Source organism: Penicillium longicatenatum (genome assembly GCF_028827895.1).
Source record: "Penicillium longicatenatum strain IBT 33135 chromosome Unknown contig_4_segment0_segment0, whole genome shotgun sequence".
NCBI lineage: Eukaryota > Fungi > Ascomycota > Eurotiomycetes > Eurotiales > Aspergillaceae > Penicillium > Penicillium longicatenatum.
Genome location: NW_026643122.1, coordinates 1,276,650 through 1,302,001, shown reverse-complemented (window position 1 = coordinate 1,302,001; position 25,352 = coordinate 1,276,650). Strand labels below are relative to the sequence as shown.

The following is a 25,352-nucleotide window of genomic DNA, read 5'->3' as shown; positions in this document are numbered from 1 at the left end:
CTGAAAAAGTGGGACGACCAGGTATTAGGAAATGCACGTGATTGGCAAGGAGTCTCTTGATCCCATACGCTTGGGGACTGAAAAAGGGGTTAGTGGCTTGGCACGATCCAAACGGAGGATACCCTATGCAGCCCACGGGTGTACTCCGGGGTCCAAATCTTACTTAGGGGACGGGCTGATTATGCCCAAGCTAGCACCGGCATATACGAGCTTACTCTATCGCAATTGGCGAGAATGCGCCACGCCCCCCTCACGGCTTAATCCCTCAGCCGCTTTTCCCTTGGGCAACAATGTTTTCCAGTTGATGTGAGGTATAAGACTATGGTGACCCGATGCAGATACGAGGATCTATTTGGCGCGCAACTGAACTCACGGCAGAAAAACAGCTCTTCGCCGTAGCCTGTAGAACTGAGACAGGGCCTCAGTCTGTCGTCGATATGTCCGCCCATGGAACCATGGACGATTATAACATTCAAGATGCGTGGAATCGGGCTTGTGGGGCCTTCGCGCAAACCGCCAACGTCGATCTCACCAAGTCTCCCAAATTCACTGTCGACGAAGTCCTTGATCAGATCCGAACAAAACAAGATGCAGACGACGAAAAAAACAACAAGTACAGAGCGGCCAAAGATGTCATTGGGAAGACACTGAAATTCATTACAGTGCTAGGAGGTATAGCCGCTCAAGGTGCTAGCATGGTGAGTACGCTAACGGTTGATGACATTAATGTTTCTTACTCATAATGGCATTCCAGGTATTCGCACCCAGTAGCCTTTGCTTCAATGCTATTTCATATCTCATCGATACCGGAGCCAAGTACAAACGCATTTTTAGTAGTCTTGCTGAGCTCTTTCGGCGCATCTCGGATGTATTGGAGCGCTGCAAGATCTACATGCGCTTGCCACCAGACGCCGTTGACATTTCCCTACGTAAGATCATCAACGAGGAGCTGTTATGCTTTGTGGACATTTGTGCATTGTCTATAAAGGTTCTCAAAGGCAACAAGATCCTTACTGCCCTAAAGGTTTTCTCATTTGATGGCGACGAAGGTGTCAGCGGTCAATTAGCTCGTCTAGCTTCCCTGGTTGAACGCGAGTCTCAAATGCGCGCGACCTTAGGATTCGAATCGCAGAAGACCAGCGAACAAGCGATTGTCGAAACCCGAGAGGGAACCAAGAGAGTTACAACTACCGTCGACAAGCTTCTTACATTTGAGAAGAAGAGGGACGCGGATAATACGGAACAACGGCTTCTAAACAGCATTGATAATAATCTCGACCGTCCTAGCGAGACATACAAAGCTATTCAAGCAATTTACAAACACCGCTTGACAGAGCAAGTGCAGGGTAGCGGGGAATGGCTTAAAGGCGACCCTGAGTATACCGCGTGGATGGATACCCGAGGATCGCAGTCACAGTGTTCAATCCTGGGTCTCAGTGGGGATGAGGGCTATGGGAAGTCATTCCTTTTTGCGGCTATCATTAGGCACTTGCAAGAAGTGTACTCCGAGGCTACAGAGGATATGACTTGCATCTCATCTTCATACTACATATTTGATCAACAGGAGAAGAAAGACCCATCTCTGACCAAGGCTTTGGAAGTGCTTGCTTGGCAGATTGCTAAAGTGGACATCGTGTATCGCAAAGAAATAGGAACGGTCAAAACAGCTGGTGTGAATCAGATCGAAGGGCTTTGCGAGCAACTATTCAGCAAATCCTTTAAGGGCGACTCAACTTTCTTTCTCTTATTGGATGGAGTTGATCAGATGCACAAGCATCATCTCAAGGAGTTCATGCTAGTTCTGGAGCATTGGCAGGCTTCATCTTGGCCTCGATTCCGTCTTCGTGTCCTCCTTACTGGCCGTAAGGAGACGATGGAAATGGTCAAAAATCAACTTGGAGAGGGAATTGCAGTCATTGACGTGGCATCAAAGAACCTTAGCGATATGGTGTGCTTCGTCAAGGACCGTATGAGCAAGATGGAGATCCTCGCTGGATCCTCAGACCAAGTGGTAGCTCTGCGCGGCGAGATTTTGGAAACTCTGACGAAAAAAACGAAAGGCGACTTTGTCAATGTCGGACTTCTCTTAGATGAAATCAGCGGCAAACAGCGGCCTGGAGAGATTCGCGAAATCCTAGCCCGATCTGGGGAAAATCGCTCTGACACGATCGTTAGAAAGATTGATCTACTCACGGAGACTCTCAGTGACGAAGATATCTCCGATCTCAATGAGCTTCTCACATGGGTGGTGTTTTCGTTTCGCCCGCTGGGCCTTGACGAGCTGGAGGCGGTGCTCTTCCTCAAATCGCGCGAGCCTTCTCTTCGACCCCTCGCGGAGAAGATAAGAGACCAGTATTCTTCTCTCTTTCACATCGCAGGCGCATGCGTTCACCTTGTCTCCGATTCGATAAAAGACTTCTTGCTAACCAAACTCAATCCCGAAGCTAACAAGCATGATGATAACCAACAAATTATGGGCGAGGTCAGCGAGGCTGAGGTAAGAATTGTGAGACGATTCTTGGAGTCTGTCTGTGACTCTACACTGTTTAACAGATTCGGATTCGATGAATTTTTCCAGCGGAAGATCAAGGGCAGGGCTGTTCGAGTCGGAGTGGACATAGAGACGGCACATCTGACGTTAGTGTCGGGATGCCTAGAGGTTATTTGCTCGAAACCATCGTCAAATATAGATGCTTTGCTTCCCTACGCGGTGCCATTTTTCGGCGAGCATCTCAGACAAGCGGACCCTTCGTTGACACAACCACATCTCAAAATCGCTCTAGGCCCGTGCCTGGTGAAGGCCTTTGCAGATGAAGAGGCCATAGACCGATGGTGGAGCTTTAACAACGCCTGGCTACGGAGCATTTGGATCTATGACGATGACATGGCGGAAGTCATACTGAAATGGCTGCAGGACTCTGCCGTCACCAAAAACATTTCCGAGGAGCAGAGCAAGTGGGTCAAGAGTTTGAGCTCCAAGTCTGAGCTCGATGCAGATGTCCTTGAGCATATCGGCAGAACCCTTGCCCGCAGGTGGCTCCAGATTGGTGCTGAGAACGTTGCATTCTATTTTGATGCTGTGCAAGGGTATATCACAAAGGTACGCATTGCATGATCACAGGATGCCTGGTTATAGCCAATAGCTGACTTTCTTCTATAGATCGAGAACCGCAAAAACCCAGAGATTGAAAGATTGACCCATGAGCCACTCACGAATGAGATTCAGGCTACCGACATCCTGAATGCTGCTAAATGGGCCCAGGAGCAGATCAAGTTAGACACTTTGGGTTATGAAGAAAGCCGTAACCTCTCACGTACTCTGCGCGACTACGGGAAATACGATGAGGCAATAGAACAATTCAAAATTACCTCAACACTGGCGCAAAACAACTGGTTCTCGCAATGGGGGTTATCGGAGTGCTATGCCAGCCAAGGGGAATATGCCGCCGCAATCGATATCTTGGAGGCCACGAAGAAGGCAATTGAGACCGGCGAGATGGGGGATGCTAACGAGCTCAAATGGGATATGGCTGGTATCGATCGCAATTTAGCTGATTGGAACAAAGAAGTCGGCCGAACAGAAACGACTCTTGTGATATATGAGAAGCTAATACAAGAAACGCCCAACGATTATGATACTACTCTTGCGCTCATCATGCTGTTGCACGAGCAAAAGAATTACCCGCGTCTACTCGAGTTCCTCCAGTCACTGAAAGATTCTACAGACGGGAGTAATCCCTTCGATCGACAAACCTCGACTTTCCATGTACATTACGATCGGGAAGAATACCATGAAGCCCTCCGTGCATCGGTATCTGGCGAGCGAGAGTTCAAGATAATTTTCGAAAGCTACGAAACATCCATTGCCGATGCCAAGGCACTAGCCGCACAGGGAAGAAAGAGTGGCAATGCCTCAAAAGAATGGTCTGGGCAAGTCTGCCAGATTTATCTTATGCATCAAATTGCACTTCTGTGTTACAAAAACAGCTCTCAAAAACCCGACCGGTTGGACTTTGCCATCAATCAGTGGTTGTACATCCTGACGATGAATGGCGCAGATGACTCTTTGATTACAGATAAACAAGCCGTGGTTCGCTCGCAACTTGCTGTCGTCTGTTCAGAGAAGGCCCGGCAAGATCCAGAAAATGCTGCGATCTATCTGGAACACTTGGAGAATATTTCATCATTGGTGAGCAACGAGAATCTTGCAGGGCAGTTCCTTGGCACGCATGCGGCGCGACTCCTCGCTCGATATCACACGCTGCAGGGAGATGAGCAGGCTGCTAAGAATACCTTACGTGCCCACGTGAAGCTCAACCTTGACCTCCTTTCTGATGACGATCCACTCAACGACTGGCAGGGATACAATGGGCTCGCAATCTACTTTATGTCTGCAGGACAGGAGGCCGATGCTCTCGCCGCTTGGTCAATGATAGCTCCCATAGAGGCGACAGAGAGTACCTCTGACTCTGCTGGATCTGACGCAGTCGAGAGGAAGCTGGAGGGGCTCTTGAATGATGCCTGTGACGGAGGTTGCGGTACCCAATGGTCTTTTGCAGACGACATTTACGTCTGTAAGGAGTGTAGCTATGTGGAGTTTGACCGAACATGCTTGGACAGTCTACAGGATGGGACTCTCGAGGTGAACGTTTGCCGTAAGGACCATGACATGCTACATGTGCCACCCTATGATAGGGCTGCACATCAGACCATTGGTGAGGGAAACGTCAAGGTTGGCGAGGAAATTCTATCGGTCGATGAGTGGCTCCAGCGGATTCGCAAGAGCTGGGGAATTAGGACGTAGATGGAGATAACTTCAATCAATCATTAAAACCACGAAAGTGACTGGAGATTGCAGATGTCCCAAGGTATAAAGAGCAAGGATTTCAATAAGTCGAGAACGACTTGCAAGCGTAGAGCCCCTCATGTGACCTCAATAAGAGCCTGTCGCATATGTCCGGCACCATAAATTAGGATTCCAGTCTCAGAAATCCACTTCACTTTCATGCATTGTGCAGATATTGTTCTCCAGGTGTTCTAGTGTGTTAAGGAGCTCGCCTTTCGGACCATATGCAAATGGTTCTTCACGAGCAACAGTGACAACGTCGAACACGGTGGTTGACTTTCGGAAGATGCGATCCATCTCCTCTAGCGAACGAGACGTGGTTTCTGGAAAAAAGAAGTAGACGAATGGTATGATAAAGGCATTGCTGTAAATGTTCAGTTCGAAGCTCAAGGATATAACTAGATTGGCTGACTCACATAATGGCGAAGATAACATATGTTCGATATCCAATGTCATTGAAGGCGATAGACGAAATCACGACAACGATGAAGTTCCAGATCCAGTTGGAAGAGGTGGGTAGCGCGTTGGCTGGGGCACGAATCTTTAATGGGACAATCTCTGCGGGATATAGTCAAGTCATGCCAAGCCAGCCAATACCGAAGAAGGTATTGAAAACGAAAAGGAAGACAGTCTGGACTATTCCTGCTTTCGTCCCAATATCATTGCCTGTATTTAAAGTAGCAATCTTATTAGAGATAGCTAGGACTATCATAGAGAGCGACATCCCAACTGGACCGAAGATCATATGTGTGCGGCGACCAAATTTCTCAATAATGAATATAGCAACCACAGAAGCAATAAAATATTCGGTTCCATTACAAGCGGATATCAGTCGAGAGACGGTGCTAGTCAACCCGATCTGATTCTCTAGCAAAGTAGGAATATAGTATGTGATGAGATTGATACCACTAATCTGCACCGAGGAAGCCCGTGAAGGGGAAACCTTGGACTCTCAAAAGCCAACCAGCAGGCTTATCATCTATGGTTCTTTCATGGGTAAGCAGCGTATCCAGTCACTTGTTTTGTTATATGTTTAACCATTTTATCCAGGCGTGTTTCTCGCAGCTGCCGATGAATCCTTTCTTCTCTCCAACTGGAGTATGATCGCATCCGAATTCAACGCGCTCTCTTGGGGATCATGGCTACTGGTGACTTATAACCTTGGATATTGCATATATCTACCTGTTGTGAGTACCGGTCTATATATATATTTTGACCTTTGATATTCTAAATTCACATACAACTGTCTAGTATGGCGTCTTATGTGGGTCACTTGGCCGCAGAAAGGTGCTTCTCGGGGCTTATGCTCGTTTCGCTGCAGGCTGTCTTGTTTGGTACGTCAAACTTGTGTCTACATTTGTATACACCACATTAATGGACAACGCGGAATAGTGGTACCAGTACATCGTATACTCAGTTGGTGCTCGGAAGATTCATGCCTGGAATTAGTGGGGGCAGGATGGTTTCACTTGTCTCAATCATCATCACCGGTATCTCATGCCCATCCTTCACCCCCTCTTGGTGTAGCTTTACTCACATGAAGAATAGATATCGCTCCCCCTGAAGATGTGGCCGTCCTCCGAGGCTACGCTAATGTGATCAATGCCTCTGCTCGAAGCTTGGGCGCCCCATTGGGAGGTCTTCTTATTGATTCCATTGGGTGGCGATGGTCCTTCTTTGGTCACGTACCCTTGGTGGCCTTTTGCATACTCATTACGACTTATGGTATTCCGGATGACTCTAAAGCAAAAGAGAGCCACGTCGAGCCCGGTTCTGAGCGGACAGATGCCCCTGGCTCAAATGCCACCAAATTTGACTTCGGTGGTTTGGCTAGCTTTTTTATTGCCATGGTCCTTTTCTTCGCAACGCTACAGGATTTAGGTTCCGCAAACCATTCTTGGCGTCTAGCGATCCTAGTGCCCGCCACTGTCGTCGCCATTCTGACTTTTATCGCGATCGAGGCATATTGGGCCAAAAAACCACTGATATCATTAGCCCTATTTCGAACATCAGTAGGGGCATATTTAATGAACCAAACGATGATGACAGCTTGTCACTCAGCCGTGAGTCTTCCTTCTCTAACATTCAATTAGTCATTATACTCAGGAATAATTCTACCATTTTAGCTTCTAAGCAACTTAGTCCCGTACCTGATCAGACTTCAAAACACCATGAACCTTTTTGCCACGTCCGCCTTCATTGTAGCGGCAACCGGGGCCTCTGGTGGATCCCTACTTGCAGGCGCTGTCATTAAAAGGCAAGTTGGTGTCAATACGAGCGATAAGGACTTGCTAACGTTTTTCTTATTAGATCAAAGCGATATAAACTCCTAACGGTCATTGCGGTCTGCGGCTTAGCCTTCGGTTTCTTAGTCATGCTCATTCGCTGGCGAGTTGGATTTTCACCTTGGGAACTTGCCTTTTTATTCCCTAGTTGGTGTTTGCCTCGGAGTTCTCTTCGTTACCCAGTTAACTGCGATGTCTCTAGCCGCCCCGAAGGAGCAATTAGCGATCTGCATTACCACATACTATTTCTTCCAACAGCTTGGATGGATTCTAGGTCTTGCAACAAGCGTAGCCATCGTGCAACACGCTTTTGAAGGAGGACTTCAAAGAACACTGAGGGAACTTCCGGAAGAAAAGGTTTGACGCGATCTACTACATTTGAGTGGCCCCCCCCCCGGTAACAACGCTGGCTATGATAGTTGATCAATCGGATCGTCAACGATGAGAGATTTGCTTGGACTTTAAATCCTGATGCTCGAAGCCTGGTACAACGGAGTTATTGAAATGCTTTTCGATTCGCACCCTGTGAGTGGATCTAGAAATCATACACGGCTGGGATGCTAATTTTACAGTGACCTCGATGATTTGCTCTTTGGCCATGCTCCCTAGTGTCTCGTGGTTAAAAGAAAGAGAGATCAAATAGGAACTGCTCGTCCCAAGCAGGGTCAGCTACCGTATTGGGTTCATACGGACACGAACAAAAGCGGCTGAATTTCCTGCTTTCACTTGTTCTCTAGTCAAGTCACAGGTGTCTGTATTCTGACCTATCATATTTCGAGAAACAATTGCGAAAAGACAATCACGGATATAGGCTTATGTAATGTCTCCGGACAACTTAGCCCTATATTACAACTCAAATCAATAATTAGGACTTTACAGGCTTGATTGATCTCACCCATATTATTTCCAAGCTGGGATCTGCGAAAATTCAAAATGCTTTTCACCTTCCGGAAATTTGTCTAAGGCCTAAACTTCAGAAACCCTGCGATAAATCCCTTCCAGTCCAATAAATGTAGACTGCAATCAAATCTCTTCAGGTCGGCCCCTGCAAGGGGCAGAAAGACACAGAGCACTTCTGCATCCTAAACAGTGCTTAAACAATGTGCAATGGCAACCGTGGTTGGATCCCATCCCTCGCCGGAGCAAGAGAAGCATGCACAACACGCTCACTATCGGTTTGAAATGCATTACATGCCTAATAAAAACGAATATTCTTTTGATTTCGTACTAGTAATCGCGCAATCGCAACACGCTGCCGCTGAGCACCCGAAGCTGTAACCCACCAAATCCAACAGATGTGGATAAACCATCGAATTCCAAGCATTGGCGGTTTCAAGGGCAGCTTTGATCTGGTGGTTTTCTACCGAATTTCCTACAGAATTGTCGTTATTCAGGTCAAAGCGAGCTGTTTCGCGGGTAGAAACAGGGAACAAATTCGATTCTTGTTGTACCAAGGTAAGAAAAGAATACGGACTAAGACTTGGTAGAGGCAAGGACTTTATTTGATTCAACTGATCGATAAATCGTAAAATATCTCTAGGAAGGCTATCATTGTTGGTTTGCCATATCCTGATGCGCCAACGAAGACTAGGTTGATATTTCTTGACTTGTAGAACGTCCAAAGACAAGTGAGCTCTGATTCCGATTGTGATAGGTGGCCCGGCACAGCTAAGTCCCTTTATTCTCACAAGTTGTGTATATGTGCCATTAACAGCACAGAACAATCTAAACATGGTTATCTTCAAATCTGGCGCCGATAAACCGAAAATTTCTATGGCTTGTTTGGTGGGGTGAAAACGTTACGAGTCAGGTATGGCAGTGTTGCCCATGATGGGCTCGATACCGCGGTTTGGTATGTTTGGACCCACCGCCTACCTTCGCGATAACGCGATAACGTAAAGAAAAAGTCTAAACAGATCCCCAGCATGAAGAATCCTCATGGGGTTTTTGGTGAGACTTTTGACTGGACGCGATTCACATGGCTTCCAGTCGCCCTCTTCCCATCGCTGAGGCATGGGACAGTCCCGATGCTTATATTGAGGAGCTCCTCTCCTTCTCTACCACGTCAGTGCTTTTTATGAATTTGTGCGGTGGCGTGCATATGGTCGATTTTCTGACCCGCGAACCCGACGTCTATACAACACTACTTCCAGAAAATTGGAGGTCCTTTTTCGAGCAGCATCAGATTCAGGATATCATTCACCTACTTCTAAGGGAGGATATTGATCACCTGCGAGGCGCTCAGGGTCCCCACACAGATCCCGGCAGCCGTACTTGGAATGGAGGAGCATTTCCACCTGAGAGCCTCTTGGACTACATTTGCAATGTTCGCCGACTGGTACTCCAACAAGGTTCATTTACCTCACCATCCAAGAAGATAGATCTACCAAAGCAAGTTGCTATGCGCATGAACCGAAAAAAAGTGCACGAGGTTGAATGCTTTTCTCAATATGTTGCATCCCTGTCAGACATCGTTCAAAAGCACCAAGGGGAGCCGGTCTCTCATATTGTGGATTTTGGATCTGGACAGAACTATCTGGGACGAACCCTGGTCAGCTCTCCTTATCATAAGCACATCATCGCAATCGAGCGCAAACATCAGTACATCACAGGTGCCAAGGGCATGGATGTCCGAGCAAAGCTAGCGAATGACCCAAAGGCTCTACATCATTCCAAGAGGAAAGATCCGTGCAATGATTGTAACGGGACTGCAGAGGTGAATACATCTGAACCGTCGGATTCCCCCCAGCCTACGACAGAAGGTTCGCAGGTCTCCGAGGATGCCACTGCTTTCGATATGCTTGGCGAGATTAGTCTTGAACCTGATGAGCTACTCGGTACGCTCACGAAAGGTTCACGCCGAGAAAAGCTCCCGACACCGGAGGTCCTTAATCGCGGTACTCTCAGCTATATCGAACATGACATCCAAGATGGCTACCTAGAGCCCATCATCGAACACGTCACTAAACCATCCCTTGATGAGGATTCGGAAGGGGCCGATAAAAAAGAAACCAACGCTAGAGTCATGGTTGTTTCTCTTCATTCCTGCGGGAACCTTGTTCATCATGGCTTAAAATCCCTGATTGTTAATCCTTCGGTGGTGGCAGTCGCTATGATCGGCTGCTGCTACAATTTACTGACCGAGCGCCTCGGTCCAGCCACTAATAAGCTGCCTATCCTTCAATCTCTACACCCTCGACTTCAAGAGACTGGCTCATCATACGATCCGCATGGATTTCCCCTCTCCAAATACTACGAAGATTACCGAAGTCCCGGAACAACAGAAGGAATTAGGCTTAATATCACAGCTCGTGCATTAGCCGTGCAAGCTCCACTCAATTGGACGGCCAAAGACAGCGAAGTGTCATTTACGCGTCACTACTTCCGTGCTCTTTTCCAGCGCATTCTCGTTGACCGTACTGTTCTCCCTAAACCTTCAGCGTCAGAAACTCCCCTCTCTGGCAAGTCTCACTCAGAATCAAAAGCCGACGCTTTTATCATCGGATCATTGCCCAAATCTGCCTACAAGTCTTTCAATACATACATTCGTGCAGCTACGGTCAAGATGAGCCGAGATCCGATTTATGGTTCCAGGATAAAAGACCACATTGCTACCATGACCGATGAGGACATTGAACACTACGAGGCTGAATACCTCCACACAAGAAAACATATCAGTATAGTGTGGAGTCTAATGGCGTTCAGTGCGCAGCTTGTCGAGTCCATAATTGTTGTGGATCGGTGGCAATATCTCCGGGAGCAGGATTCCGTCAAAGAATGTTGGGTTGAGCCAGTGTTTGAATACGGTCATAGTCCCCGTAACCTGGCAGTGATTGGTCTAAAAAAGTGACCATCGGTTAGACAAAGAATAATGGCTTTTAACGTGTGCACAACCACCATAGACTAAATCACACCAAAATATACCCTGAATATCTCACCAAGGTTGGTCTACCAATTACACAGACTGTTGCCATACCAAAAATGATGATGATCGGGCCTGGGGCGTGGCGTCTCTGTAGATATTTTCATCGATCATTTTGAGCTCCAAGACGCCAGCCCATGAGTTGTCGATATTGCAGGCTTTCACCATTTATCAGATGCATCTTGCAAGAGGTATTAGTTGTCTGATTAAAGTCTTGCCATTTTGAGTTCGTGCTCATTATGCTCAAGAGTACCTTGATTGAGCTTGAAATTGGCCTGGTTTGAATACGGCTATTTGATAGTAGAGAAAGAGCCAAAGGCGGGGCTGCCAGAACTTCTTACTTGCGAGTCCGAGCTTGCGGCGGCTATGTGCCACCGTTCCCACACTAGACCCAAAGTGAAATTTGCAACCACGCTAAATTGGAAGATCTCCGTACGTTATTGATCTCATTGAATGCTTCAATCCCATTTCACTGTCTTTCAACAAATACCCTTCAAGTGGTGCTGGTGCCATCGTCTGGTCTGCTTGTTATCTCTCCCCGGGTTTGCAGAGTACACACCCCTTTACGTTCTCAGACCCCTCTGCGATATCCGATCTGAAGGCAACAATGGCAGCAAGGACCCGACTTCCGATTGAACTTCTCTCCAGAATCAATGCATACACAGCGGACTGGGTTGGTCTCGAAAATTTGTGCCAAGTCTTCCCTCAAGTGGAAAAGCTTTTCGCCGGTGAACCCAACAGCAAAGCAGACCCTGAAGCTATTCGTCTAGTGGAATCAATCCTCAATTTGAACCCTATTATGAGCCATGAACTCCACCGCTACTTCCGTATGACTATGAAACTGCGCCAGCCTACCTTGGTAGATAAAAGTGCTGCCATTTTCATGGCTCGGGACTATTCTTTATCATCCATGACAGTTTCTTCGTCGATAACCCGCGCCATGTTGCAGGAAACGGTGATGATCGCGGCCAACATTCAGCGGCTGGCATGTGTTTGCCTAATTATCCTGCTAACACGGGTTCGGGAGGTAAAACCTCGGCGCTGGGAGTTAGTTCAAATGCCGGGCGAAGACTATTCCAGAGTGACGGGTACCGTACCATATGAGCCACGCGACGCCGGCTCTCCTTCCTGGATTGAGGAGTATCGGGTCTACCACGCATTATGGCACCTGCAATTGCATTCCGATCTGTTGATCACTGCCAAAAGGCTAAAGTGGCCGCAAAGTGATCCCGAGAATTTATGGTCCAACGACATAGACTGGAATCAGAAGCCCCCTAGATCTGCAGATGAGATCCGCGCCATAAGCGAATGCCTGCAGGATCTGCTCAGAGTTGATACAGATCATACTCAAAAGCCCTCGGTCGAAGCGAAAAATAGCGACGTAGCCTTGATTACGAAGTTACCAAGTGCCACTCAACTGTCATGCAAATTTGACATCTGGTCCCCTCCCCCTCCGCCCATCATTCTAGACTACCATGCGCCTGACATCCCTAATGATGTTTGGGGCCAGGGAACCAACATGACCCAAAGGAATCCCATGGCCGGCCTTTGGCGGATGTATCAGCTTCGAACCATAAAGTATCCGATCACACTTCAGGAATGCAGCCTCCGGGATTCCCGTCCCTGGCGTGCAGTGGGTATGCCTATTTGGGATCTATGGCGGCTCTATGAACTAGGGCTATGGGAAGCTCGGTGGCCTTGGAGGCCAGAGCCAGGACCAATCTTGACTCCTGATGGAGTGGAGATTCCAGGAGGTGGTAATCCTCCCATTCATGGAGACGACCTTGCTTATCGCTTCTCTGTTTTCCTGAAGTCACGCATACAAAAGGAAGTTCAAGAAGAATAGAGCAGATGACAGAAGATGAAATAATCAGAAAGTAGAATGAACTTGATAAGTGTCGAACTACTAGCTATCTATTCAAGTGCAACCTAACGAGATGTGCTCGTTCACTTAATTCCTGAAATGGGAAACTATATGGTAGGAGTTCTCCTCATTGCCTTTTGCTGTGATTGTCCACGCTCTTACCAACAGCCAAATTTGTAGCTTATCTGCTTTCTGCATCGTGGATTCGTGGATTTGCGTGACTACATCATGTGGCTGCCCCTCAAATTCTGTGGGAAAATGGCAACTAGGCAGGATTGCCATCTCGTGGTCTGTATTTAATCTGAATTACAATTTCAAGACTGTACCCCCATATGGACTATTGTGGTGTTTAATTAGATGGCTCTTACAATTAAATCTAGTGTTATTACTTCGTATTGAATCATAAAGCTAAGTTACCTGTCCATGTCGCAATGAGTCATCTTTCATTCTTCCCCCCTCACCTGGGCGGCTATTGCAGCCCTGTGGTTGGTGTAAGCACAAACCGCAAACATGTAAGAGGCACGGCGATGTGGAAGGGCACATGACGCTAAACCAAAGCTGGTTATGTTGCTCTTAATGGAATATTTCGTTGTCCCCTTCCGATATGGTGTAGTGGCTAACATCGTCGTCTCTCACACGACAGCCGGGGGTTCGATTCCCCCTATCGGAGTTTCTTTTTTCGTTTTTATGCAACATTCACCTTCACTTACACTTAATTCCCCATATATCATGACTTTCCTTCCATCATTAAAATTTTCGAACGTCTTCATTTCTGCTTTATCACTACGCTCATCGCCATCTAGCCTTGGCTATTGTTTTCATTCTTTTGGGTTCAGAAGGCAGATATAACAGCATGGTAGGTAGGTAAGGCTGGAAAATGACACTCATATTTTGCGCCCGGAAACTATAATTGAACAACAGGCTAGGGCAACACGACATCCCCTAGTCAACTCTTTCGTCTCCTTCGATTATTCTTTCGACGATGCACTGTCAGTATAGGTAAAGGAGGTCCATATCCCCACATCAAATCTTCCTCACGAATACCCACTAGCGGTTTGCTGCGATCGGGAGGACTTTCCTTGGGGTGAGCGTCCTCCTCATGGTCATGTTGGGATGATCCAGGATCAAGGGCACCATGTGCGAAATACATATGTGGGTAAGCGTGAGAACGATGGACCTGAGACTCCACTGGAGCCGGGTCATGTGCGTGGTGGTGATGGTGTTGATTTTGCCTCGTTGGTGCTGGCGGTATTATCTGGCTTCTGGCTCTAGGCTGATCTATATGATTGCCGTGATACAAAGGCGAGTGTTCGCGCTGATCATGTCCATTTGTCATGTGCTGTGGCAAGCCTGTGTGTGGATGAGGATGTGTATGGGTGCGTCGCAGTGCATCTCTTGGATCGTTATTATGATAAGGGCAGCCTGGTTTTGGTGGTTTAGGTCGAACGTCGGTGTGCCTTTCGGGTGTTAGGTATTAAGTGAGATTATTGCTAGTTGGACTTTGAGTTCATTCATGTTGGATCTTGCACATACATTTCATGAGCTGTATTAGAAAATCCGTGCTGGCGATGAGCAGGGTGTTGGCCCTTGTCCTGGAGATTGAGCTGGTAAAGGTGCCGATGCTTTTCAGTTGAGGCTCCGGCAGTACCAGGCGTTTGATATTCATGGAGTGTATGAGAGCCATCGCTTGTGTTGATAGTACTAGCATGTCCATGGAGGTGGCCATGTTGATAGTGGCGGGGCAATATTTCCGGCGTGGTATAGTGGGTATGGTACAGGTTTCCTGAACCATGGTGACCGCGAATGGGATGAAACATAACGTAAAGAAGCCCAACTTGTTGATCAATTTTGCGAGGCTGTACCAGTCAAGTGCGACATGTGTGGATTCGGGGTTGGTTCAAGGAAAAGGATCTTTGATATATACTTCCTTGTTATATACTTGAGTTTGCTTGTCTTCTTTTGATTGACCTCAACGACTGAATCTGTTCCAGGCTCGTGCAACTCCAAATGCAGTTTGCATGTCTCTGGCTGCCCGAGTGTCCAGGAGTAGATTCAAAGGAAGGTGGTAAGACCTTTTACGTAGACGGGGACCTGCAGGTCCAAGTGACACTGGGGTCCTCTTTGTTCAATATTTGCCTCACTTGAAGTGTATAGCTATTGGGTCTCGGAATAATAAAACATAATTGACATTCCAAGTCCCAGAACTTTCTTCTCGCAAGACTACGACATATCGTCATTGCTTATCCATATCAAGAATCTGACCTGACGAGGTTGGAAGCTGGCTGCTGTGGGTCATGGAAGGGGTGTATTTCTGAACCCATTCTGTCAGGATGGTGAGGAAAGTTTCACAAACAGCCTTGACGGCATTGTCACGAGAGGCGCCACAGCTTTCTATGTAGACTAGTGGCGCGTGTCAGTACGGATCACAATCTGCGGCTAAACAAAGTAAGGTTACAACGAAAAGGGAACTAACACTTGACCTTTGGTTCTGTGCCCGAGCCTCTAATAGTGAAGCGCACTCCTCCATCCAGCCATAGGGTCAGCATCTGGCTTGTAGGATCTTCAGGCAGGTCTGGTTTGTTATCCGAAGAGGCGGAATCAAATCCTTCTGTCAGGTCTCTCCAGCGGAGGATCTTGAATGAGCCAAACTTCTTACTGGCGAGGAAGGGGCCGCTCCGAATACCACGGAACAGCTCAACCGCCAGATCTGGGCTAGGGGAACGGAAGTAGTTGTTCAGTGTTTCGTGGTGCCCAAATTCCTCAAATAATTGCTGAAGTTTAGCTTGTGCAGTTAACCCTTCAGATCTCCATTTGGCATATGCCCCTAGAAAAACAGCGGCAGCTGTGATCCCATCCTTATCGTAGCAGACTGAAGGAAACATGTACCCGAGGGCTTCCTCGTAGGCAAATGGAACAGTCATTCCAGTACGTTCAAGGTCCCGAGCAACGTTACCCATCCATTTGAAGCCAGTCAATGTCTCTTGGAACTGAGCACCTTTAGACTTGGTCATCTTTTCGAGCATGCCACTGGACACGGTTGTCGTCAAAAATGTAGTCCTTGACAAATCCTCACTATTTAAGGACTCAAGAATATGAGATCCCAAAAGGACACCCATGTGATTGCCGGTGAAGAGAAACCATTCGCCACTATTACTGTGAGCAAAGGTTCACATATTAAAATGGAGCAAGAGACTGACTTCAACTTCTCCGCCGCTGCGAATCTATCCGCATCAGGGTCATTGGCAATGATCAGAGTTCTCCCTTCTTGATCGGCGGTTTGTATGGCAAGGTCAAGAGCCCCGGCTTCTTCGGGGTTGGGGAATTTGACTGTGGGAAACTCAGGATTGGGTACTGATTGGAGAGGGACAGATAAGAAGTCGTGCACCCCAAGCGAGTCACAAATGTCTGGAAGCACTAAGCCTCCAACGCCATGAAGAGGCGTATAAACAAATGAGCTGAGGTTGTTCCATCCTAAAGCTGTCGAAAGCTTTTTCAATAGTCAGCTTCCTGGCCTAGAACGTTGGTCCTTACTAACCGCGTATTCTTTGACCTGCGCCCTGTAGAATGGAATGATTTTTTCGTATGCATCGGCATGCAAGTACTCGCCAGGCTGCAGTTCATTCCAGGCACCCGGCCATGGGTCAAGGCTGTCGCGAATAGACTGTGCTATCTCTCCATCTTCAGGTCGATTGATCTGGGCACCATTGCTGGAATAACTGAGCAGGGCAGAGTCAGCTCCCAAAACAGGGTAGGTGCCTGGCCAGTAAAATAGAGATTCTTACACCTTGTAGCCTAGGCAAAAGTCAGTAGCTTATAATTGAATATGATAAAAAGACATATACCGTTGTCTTGAGGCGGGTTCTTCCAGGTCGTTTGTTAGTATTGCGTCTTTCAGCCACTCTTTTCTTGACGTACATGGCTTGCGGTAACCATAATACCCGCGGCAGCTTTGAAGTAGTTGATTCCAAAAGGAACCAACGGAGTTGGCGAGGACATGGAGAAGAAGTAAACAGGGATCTGCAATGCAATGAAGGCATTGGCGGCAAGCTCGGCGAATCTGTGAGAGTTATGGCGCGCATCGTATCCAATGACAACGCCTTTAGGGGCAATGTCGGGACGTTGAGTTTGTATATACTTAGCCAGTCCCTGAGAAGCTTGGATAACCGTTAAGGAATTCATGCAAGAGAACCCTGCTGCCATACGGCCTCGCAAGCCCGCCGTGCCGAATTTAATGCCTTGGAACCATATTTAGCTTTTCGGCTCAATTACGCTATGAACATAGTCCAACATACGGTTGCGTAGGCACAGCTCCAGTGCAGCTTCGTCATTGGTATCCCGAAGGTGCTCTATCTCCGTGCGAGTCCTGGGATCCTATATCCGAATATCCGTTTAAGATAAGGGTCAGGCCACGAGCATAATCACAAGCTACATACCTGGTCCCACTGGAGCCATGTCTCGACTAGCGATGAAAGTGATATCTAAATAGGTTAGACTAGGTTTAGTATGTCAGGCAAAGCGGAATGTACCTGATCCATTTGCGATTGTGAAGTGTTCCAAGGTTCCAAGTTGCAGGTGCTCTGGAATTGTAATCACGGGAGTCCCGTGGAAAGACCGCGGTTGATCCCTCCCCGCTTGTTGATCCACCTCCTTGATACATTTCTGCCTTGGCCCCAACCTTTTTCTTCTTGTTTCAGGTACATACCTCGAGCGACTGCGACGATCATACGATGTATTGAATTTCTCATATATTGTTGACTGTTTTCTCCGACCAAACTTCACCGCACTCTTCTCCAATTCATCGCATTTTCCCACGATGGAGAAACCCGCTCCCCGACCGTCCCGGAAGGACACACTGTTGAGTCGCCGGTACATTGAAGGCTTGATTGCGGAAGGGAAGCATGTCATAATCTACGAGAACTCTGTTCTCAAGGTGGATGCTTTCCTCAAATTTCACCCTGGCGGTGAAAAGCCGATCAAACACATGGTCGGTAGGGATGCGACAGATGAAATCAATGCGTATGGCTTCGACTCCGGATCCTTGCTCTTGACTTTTGCTGACCCTATGCTTTCTCCTATAGTTTGCACTCGAAAGAAGCCCGAGAGCGCATGCCCGCATATCAGATCGGTCGAGTCGAAGGGGTCTGGACAAACTTTCTCCCCCCGATTCAAGGCGGCAAGTTCCGCCTATACGCTGAAGAAACGTACTCGAGCGAGGACGACATGACAAGTCAGGACAATTCGAGCCAAGAGGGCTCCATTCCACCTTCTCCGATCTTTGATGCGGTCGACTCCAAATCTGTCACTCGCCGAAAGAAGCCCTCGCAAGGCACAGACACCGACGCTTCCACGCCGGTGGAGGCAGAGACAGACTTGCGGCCCAAGCCAGCTTTCCTTGATGCTCGAACGCGGGAGGAAATTGTATTCGATACCGCAAAATACCCCTCGTTGGACCAGGCGAACCAAGAAAGCATCAAACGGAGATACCGCGAGCTTTACGTGCGCATGCAGGATGACGGTCTTTTCGACTGCAATTACTTCTCCTACTTCATCGAGTGTTGTCGGTATACTCTCTTCGCAACGCTAGCTTACGTATTTCTTCGTTTTGGTTGGTGGGCACCTTCTGCGTTCTTCCTCGGGTGCTTCTGGCACCAGCTTGTCTTCACTGCCCATGATGCTGGTCATATGGGCATCACCCACAATTTCCACGTGGACACGGTTATTGGAATCATCATTGCTGATTTCATGGGTGGATTGAGTCTGGGCTGGTGGAAACGGAGTCACAATGTCCACCACATCGTCACCAATGAGCCGGAGCATGACCCAGATATCGAGCACATTCCCTTCTTTGCCATCTCGCATCGCTTCCTCGACAGCCTTAACAGTACCTACTATGACCGCAACATGACCTTTGATGCATTCTCCAAGGTCATGGTCAAAGTTCAGAACTATAGTTATTACCCTATTATGATGCTGGCCCGTTTCAATCTTTACCGATTGAGTTGGGAGTACTTGTTGAAGGGTCAGGCCCCGCGAAAAGGACCCGCCTGGTGGCATATTTGGCTCGAGTTTGCAGGTCAGGCTTTCTTTTGGTATTGGTTTGTCTACGGTGTCATGTACAAGACTGTCCCCGACTGGCAAAGCAGACTCATCTACTTACTGATTTCTCACGTCGTACCCTCGCCTCTGCACGTCCAAATCACGCTCTCTCATTTCGCCATGTCTACCGCTGATCTGGGTGTTCATGAATCATTTCCCCAGAAGATGCTTCGCACAACTATGGACGTTGACTGTCCTACCTGGCTGGACTTCTTCCACGGTGGTCTGCAGTTTCAGGCTATCCACCACCTGTACCCTCGCATGCCCCGCCACAACTTGCGTCGTGCTCAGAAGTACGTTCTAGAATTCTGCAAGGAGACTGGTATTCCCTACGCCATCTTCACCTTTTATGATGGAAACAAGGAGGTCATCGGCCGGCTCGGTGACGTGGCGAAACAGGTCCGCCTTATGGAGGAGTGTCGCAAGTCGATTGCGACAGAGGGCGTCTTTTCGCACCACCACTAATGTGTAATCACGACTTCCTTCGGCTGTTTTATCCTAGATCTTATGTACATACGAGCGAATTGATGTTTCCGGTTTCTTCTCAAAAAGTGCCCCTACCTTCTCAAAAATTTTAAAATGCCGTACCTCTAACAGCAGTAAGGGGCATATGTCTCAATCTATAACGAATCCATGGAACAGAAGATACGCCAGACTATGGAGTAAGCCCCATTTGGAATATCTGATATATGCATGTATTGTGTTTGACATCAGATAGTCTGTTTTGACATTCATCCCGGCAAGCCGCCTCCACGCGCAATCTTCTTTGCCCGTTGTTGGCGCCTATTATGATTAGCCCGACTGGCCTTATTCTCCTCCTTCCTCCTATTTGCCGCCGGAGTATTCTGCTGCCCCTGGCCCCCGGGATGAGACGGACCACCACCCCGCCCACCTCTGCCACCTCTTCCCCGACCACGTCCACCTCTACCTCTATCGTGTCCTCCGCGAGCCGAAGGGCCAGATGACTCACCTCCATCCGCAGAATCTTCTTCATCTCCAGCACGCGGCTTCCGATACGACGTCGAAGAAAGAGCGGGCTGGTTCAGTGATCCACCAGAAGAACCACCCATTTCATCAGCAAGTCGATTTTCAAGCTTAGCGAGACGCTTTGGATCCCGGACGAGCATAACAGCCCAGCCCTCGATAGCCTCATCCACCATGTTAGTCTCGCGCTTGAGCTGCGCGCGAGACTGTGAGCGACGCGTTGTAGCGTCACGGGAGAAGAGCGCCGGGTTGGACTTGTAAGCGCGGAGAAGTATCATGTCGAGATTATCTGCGGCTGCACGCTGGTTTCGCGCTTCGGTTTCTGCATCTGCGTCGGCACCGACTGTTACGGCATCAACTGTGCCGCCGACATCTGCGACATCGTATGTGTCGTCGCGCTCGTCTTCGTCTGAGTCGAATGCTGCCAGTGCAGAGAGGATGGCGGCTTTGTTGGTTGCGTGTTGACTTCGATCTGCTAGGACTACGTCTGCGGTGAGATCGGGGTCTGCACGGCCAAAGCGTAGTTTGCCCTTTGCCTCGCCTGAGATGCTTAGTTCTGCGATATCGACGTCTTGATCGAAGACGTTCTTGCGTTCGGGTATTGAGTGCAGTGGTGGCGAGTACATTGCAGGAGGTGTTGGTCGAGGTGCTAAGTTGTCGTGCTTTGATTCTGCTGGAGGTTGGAGTTGTTCGGATCTATCCAAGCTTTGGAGCTCTGGGGAGAGAGAATCATCCAGGAGGTGGGCGATCACTGTTTCGGGGTCGTCGTTGTAGACATCTAGGAGCCTCACCACGAAGGCGGAGCCCAGGTCTGGAAAGAGATCTTGAACCTGCAAGACAAGGGACATTTTGTGTGCATGGAGCTCTTCGTCTTGATACTGTAGACCAGAAGAAGGACCTTTCCCCTTGTCCACTTTCTTACGTCTTTGGTACCGTTGGTGCTTGTGTTTTGACTCTATCTGGTAGACGCGAAGACTGGAAAGGAGGTCTTCTCCTCTTTTTTGGGGATGGCTGCTGAGATACTTCTCGAGCCTTTGTAGCAAATCAGAGCTACATATAAGATCTGAAAGGATTGTGGCTTCATTTTTCATTTGGGGCGTGCCCACTCCTGCGGCGGACTTGAGGCTGAACAGCTGGTCCAGTAGCAACGACAGGTTGGTTGAGGGTTCTTTCAATAATGAGACCAGGCCCACGTAGAGGTTGGCGACAAGAATCTTGCTCAGCTCATTTCGAGTCCTTCGCGACTGATAGCTTTCTGCCAGTGTATCCAGATAGTCGGAGCCTGCCATCAGGACCTGACCGCAAGATGGCAAAACCGAAGTCAATATTGTCAATCGTCGAATGTCTGTGATGGTATCGGCTGCTGACGACTGACTTCCTGAAGATAGCTGATTCATAATAGATGATTTGGCCTTCTCTATGCTAGATGATATCTTTTCATGATGCAAGTCCCATGCTTCTGATAAAGACGTCTTCAATGCCGTGCTTGACGGATAACAGCAGCACATATTTCCCAAAAGTCTCCAATCAAAGAGATCAGTTGGGGGATTTGAAAGAGTTAAGATGTACCGCCTTGTCGTTAGAAAGCAAAGTTTCCGAAGCTTTCGAGCTTTGGGTCCAGACTGTAGACCCTGGTCTCCTGCGGCGGCATGTTGATAGAATGAATCTAGGAACCAGACGGCCGGAAGATCTTCGGCAGCAGCAATCTGGAACTTCTGATCATCGGCATTCAGACGGATGCTCAGCAGCATCATCCATGCATCCAGGCATGCTTCCCAGTCATTAGATGGGATGCTCTTCCGGACTGCGGGGGAGGGCACCGGGGCCAATGGCGGAAACCCCGTCATTTCAGGATGCGCTAGAAAAAAAACGAAGAGAAAAAAAGAGAAAAGCTCCGATGAGGAGTAAATAGACACAAGAAAACCAAGCAAATAATAAACAAAGCGACCATCAAATTAGCTACGTCGTGTAGATAGGACCGCATTTGGTCCCCGAGTCCGATGACTCAGCAGCATACTTAATCGGGACTAGCGTTGCGATAGCCGAAGCACGAAGCGTTTTCCCACTAAAAATGTTCACATTTCTCGCTCCACACCCACAATCTCCATCGGCCATCATCACATTACCGAGCCCAGCAGTTCAGGTCTTGATTGGCAATTAGCTTCTTTCAACAATCACAAAAATCTCAAGATGTCTTTCCAGAAGCCTGAGAAGGAGTTCGGCGAGGGCCCTGTACGTGGAATCTCATCCTCTATCATTTCCCACTATCTATGTGCCGCCACCACCATCCCCGCCGTCGCAAAGTTCATTGTGCAATGCGCCGGCGGAAAAAAACCACTCCCCTTTCTCGACACTTGGCTATCATATCTATCTATGCCTGTGTGCAATTGCTAATGCCCCTTGTAGAAGGTCCACAAGATCCGCATCACCCTCACCTCCCGCAAGGTTGCCTCCCTCGAGAAGGTCTGCCAGGAGCTGATCGACCGTGCTCGCTCCAAGTCCCTCCAGGTCAAGGGCCCCGTCCGTCTGCCCACCAAGACCCTGAACATCTCCACCCGTAAGACCCCCAACGGTGAGGGTTCCAAGACTTGGGACAAGTTCGAGATGCGCATCCACAAGCGCCTGATTGAGTGAGTTTTCCCCGGATACATTCAAATGCCTAGAGCGTGTAGTGTGCTCGCGCTGCATTCGTTTCTACCTGGACATTTTACTGACTCTGTCGCAGCCTGCTCGCCCCCACCGAGACCGTCAAGCAGATCATCATCAACATCGAGGCCGGTGTTGAGGTTGAGGTTACCATTGCTGCTTAAATGCACTACCCTAAGTAGTTCTTGCAATGGATCAGGGAGGGTTTTTGGACTGGCTGCTCCGTCGAATTAATCGAATTAAATATTTGGTTGCGGAACAGTTGGTCGTCCGCTTTTGAGCCTGAGAAGGAATTCGTGGTGGATACCCGCTTTACCTGAGACACAAAAAAATGGAAACATCTTGAGAAAGAATATTGTGCTTGCAGATCCTGAATCTGAACTTGTAAAATTGTATCGTAATCATTGTAAGCGTAACAGAATGATGCCCTGAACTCCGACCACGCCATTTTGTATGAGGTACCCTAACACTGAAATTGTTCCCATAAAAAAAAGAAATAGAGGGGGGAGAAACAATTGACAAGCCGGCAAGTCATGGAAATGCACCTCGCAAACAAATCAGAAGAGAAGAAAAAGAAAAGGCCGCCCTTAATCGACATTATCAATGCAAGAAAATAATAACAAGCTCAGAAATCAAAACTGATCCATTCTCTCTTGGGTGGCACCGCCGGGATAATGCCATCTTTGAAGTATCCATTTGCAAGGAAGAATTGATACATCTCAATGATTTCCGGTGTATACTCCTCCTCTTTCCCTTGAGAATCACGGAGAGTAGCCGCATCGGGCGGTCCGTCAGGGAAGTTTATACGAACCAAAGTCTTAGGGTCCTGTGGGTGCTCATAGCAAGGGTAGTTGTTCACATATCGCACGGGCCGGCCTTTCCACGCAGTGAGTCTGTTAGAGCCAGGATCACGTCTGGTCTCACCCTGCAGCCGTGGGAGCGGGTTCAATTCATTGGGGTCATCTATCTGCATAAATGCAGGCGGGCCAGCATCGACATTTGCTACCGGTAACCCTTGAGGAGCTGCAGGCTGACCAAAGGGAGCAGCAGCAGGTTGCGGGGCTCCAAATGGGTTTGTCGCAGCGGGCGCTTGGCCAAATGGATTTGGTTTAGCCTGCTGAGGTTGACCGAACGGTGCTGGGTTTTGGGATGGTTGACCAAAGCCACTTGTACCTGATGGCTGGCCAAACGCGGATGGCGCACCGGCTTGCTGCGTAGCTACCTGTCCGAATGGTGAAGGAGCTGCGGCTGCAGCAGGTTGCTGGGCTGATGGCTGTCCGAATGCAGAGGGGTTGGCGTTCTGGTTGACCGCACCGAACGGAGAAGCAGATGCTGTACCACCGAAGGGTGCTGGGCCCGTCGGCTGCCCAAATGCCGATTGACCGAACGCGGGCTGGTTATTAGCAGGTTGTGATGGCTGGCCGAATGCCGGCTTTCCGAATGCACTCTGTCCTCCCATGGTTGAGGGCTGTCCGAAGGGAGATGGCTTTTGGCCAAGGCTTGATGGTTGTCCGAAGGCAGACGGCTGGCCGAGGCTAGAAGTTTGCCCGAATGCTGATGGTTGGCCAAAAGCTGGCGATGAGGAATTGCCTCCGAGTGCTGATGGTTGGCCAAAGGCTGTCGATGAGGAATTACCTCCAAATGCTGATGGTTGGCCAAAGGCCGTCGATGGAGCACTTCCTCCGAATGCATTGGTCGGAGCGGGGGCGGGTGATTGGCCGAAAGCAGATGGTGCCTGATTCGCATCAGATCCAGTGTTCCCATTGACGATGTCAATGCGGTTTGGATGCTCTTTATCTCCGTCAATGATGTATTGGATGGCGCCATTGGTATCATTCAACGCCACTTCCATCTGCTTCACTGATTCCGCATACAGAGCCTGGGCCTCCTGTAAGGCCTGGCTCATGTTGCCTGCTGCAGCTGCTTGGTAGTGACGAAGACGCATCTCTTCCATGCTCTGCTCTCGTTGAGGACCGCCGAATAGCTGTCGTGGAAGATCCCGCAAAGGCGCGTATGCAGAGAATACCCATTCCGGGCGACCTTTGCCGACGGTGAGGTCGAGCTTGATGTCGCTGGCGTTCAGGTTGTAGCTTTTATTGGGTTAGCCCCCCATTCAATGCAGTAATTTGGCTTTACCTGGCACTTACTCTGGTGGTTGTTGGTTCTGCCTCGAGCCTTGATCTACCACATGCGAGTCAGCGCTCAAGCCCTTATGGGGGGAAACATTGTTTTGAATAGCTGCTGGAGCTGAGGCTGGTGGTATTTTAGGTTTGCGGAATGATGAGAATGGAAGCATCTGTTCTGGGGGAAAGGGGACAAGGATGATTGGAGATGTTGAGATGTGTAAAGTATGATGTGGTTCAAAGAATTTAAAGGACGAAATGAATGAAGAAACACAATGTGAGGGTAAGCTTGAGATGGCAAACTCCATTCATGACTGTTGCCATGTTGCCATCTCAGCAACAAATTAACTTACTTCCAAAGCCACCGGCGGCGAGAGCACCGAAACGGTTCCCCGACGAACCGGTCGTATTGCGGCCAGGGTGCTCGAACTTGCAGCGGTCTGTCAACCTATTAGCCCTAACTCCGAAGCCATATCAGTGCTTACTTACCGCCAAATTTGCAGCGACCCTGCTGAAAGAAAGCACAGACGGTCATGTTTGACTATGACCGCATTCAGGGCTGCTCTGGCGCGGTTGTGATAGCCCA

At 48.7% G+C, this 25,352-nt stretch overlaps 9 protein-coding genes across 9 annotated transcripts; 5 read left to right on the top strand and 4 right to left on the bottom strand.

Annotated features, from left to right (window-relative positions):
- Positions 1-437: 437 nt before the first annotated feature.
- Positions 438-4,804, top strand: N7484_007303 (uncharacterized protein; the record flags this gene model as incomplete). Its single annotated transcript, XM_057117690.1, has 3 exons — positions 438-698; positions 755-3,100; positions 3,161-4,804. The coding sequence occupies 3 exons, from the start codon at positions 438-440 to the stop codon at positions 4,802-4,804; spliced, it is 4,251 nt and encodes a 1,416-aa protein (XP_056970725.1).
- Positions 4,805-4,984: 180 nt separating this feature from the next.
- Positions 4,985-5,591, bottom strand: N7484_007302 (General substrate transporter; the record flags this gene model as incomplete). The annotated part of the gene is made up of 3 exons (XM_057117689.1): positions 4,985-5,210; positions 5,263-5,404; positions 5,444-5,591. 3 exons carry the CDS (start codon positions 5,589-5,591, stop codon positions 4,985-4,987), a joined length of 516 nt encoding a protein of 171 aa, XP_056970724.1.
- Positions 5,592-9,109: 3,518 nt separating this feature from the next.
- On the top strand, positions 9,110-10,981 carry N7484_007301 (uncharacterized protein; the record flags this gene model as incomplete). Its single annotated transcript, XM_057117688.1, has 1 exon — positions 9,110-10,981. One exon carries the CDS (start codon positions 9,110-9,112, stop codon positions 10,979-10,981), a length of 1,872 nt encoding a protein of 623 aa, XP_056970723.1.
- Positions 10,982-11,660: 679 nt separating this feature from the next.
- Positions 11,661-12,899, top strand: N7484_007300 (uncharacterized protein; the record flags this gene model as incomplete). Its single annotated transcript, XM_057117687.1, has 1 exon — positions 11,661-12,899. One exon carries the CDS (start codon positions 11,661-11,663, stop codon positions 12,897-12,899), a length of 1,239 nt encoding a protein of 412 aa, XP_056970722.1.
- Positions 12,900-15,150: 2,251 nt separating this feature from the next.
- Positions 15,151-17,452, bottom strand: N7484_007299 (phosphoribomutase PRM15; the record flags this gene model as incomplete). Its single annotated transcript, XM_057117686.1, has 10 exons — positions 15,151-15,317; positions 15,391-16,064; positions 16,115-16,404; positions 16,453-16,633; positions 16,700-16,709; positions 16,760-16,778; positions 16,833-17,152; positions 17,210-17,288; positions 17,351-17,395; positions 17,444-17,452. 10 exons carry the CDS (start codon positions 17,450-17,452, stop codon positions 15,151-15,153), a joined length of 1,794 nt encoding a protein of 597 aa, XP_056970721.1.
- Positions 17,453-17,730: 278 nt separating this feature from the next.
- On the top strand, positions 17,731-19,478 carry N7484_007298 (fatty acid desaturase; the record flags this gene model as incomplete). The annotated part of the gene is made up of 2 exons (XM_057117685.1): positions 17,731-17,933; positions 17,996-19,478. The coding sequence occupies 2 exons, from the start codon at positions 17,731-17,733 to the stop codon at positions 19,476-19,478; spliced, it is 1,686 nt and encodes a 561-aa protein (XP_056970720.1).
- A 266-nt stretch (positions 19,479-19,744) lies between these two features.
- N7484_007297 (ASCC2 family CUE domain-containing protein) lies at positions 19,745-21,844 on the bottom strand (the record flags this gene model as incomplete). The annotated part of the gene is made up of 1 exon (XM_057117684.1): positions 19,745-21,844. The coding sequence occupies one exon, from the start codon at positions 21,842-21,844 to the stop codon at positions 19,745-19,747; it is 2,100 nt and encodes a 699-aa protein (XP_056970719.1).
- Positions 21,845-22,187: 343 nt separating this feature from the next.
- On the top strand, positions 22,188-22,807 carry S10a (40S ribosomal protein uS10; the record flags this gene model as incomplete). Its single annotated transcript, XM_057117683.1, has 3 exons — positions 22,188-22,229; positions 22,404-22,627; positions 22,723-22,807. The coding sequence occupies 3 exons, from the start codon at positions 22,188-22,190 to the stop codon at positions 22,805-22,807; spliced, it is 351 nt and encodes a 116-aa protein (XP_056970718.1).
- A 461-nt stretch (positions 22,808-23,268) lies between these two features.
- N7484_007295 (FG-nucleoporin nup42) lies at positions 23,269-25,301 on the bottom strand (the record flags this gene model as incomplete). Its single annotated transcript, XM_057117682.1, has 4 exons — positions 23,269-24,733; positions 25,041-25,098; positions 25,120-25,206; positions 25,256-25,301. The coding sequence occupies 4 exons, from the start codon at positions 25,299-25,301 to the stop codon at positions 23,269-23,271; spliced, it is 1,656 nt and encodes a 551-aa protein (XP_056970717.1).
- Between the last annotated feature and the right edge of the window lie 51 nt (positions 25,302-25,352).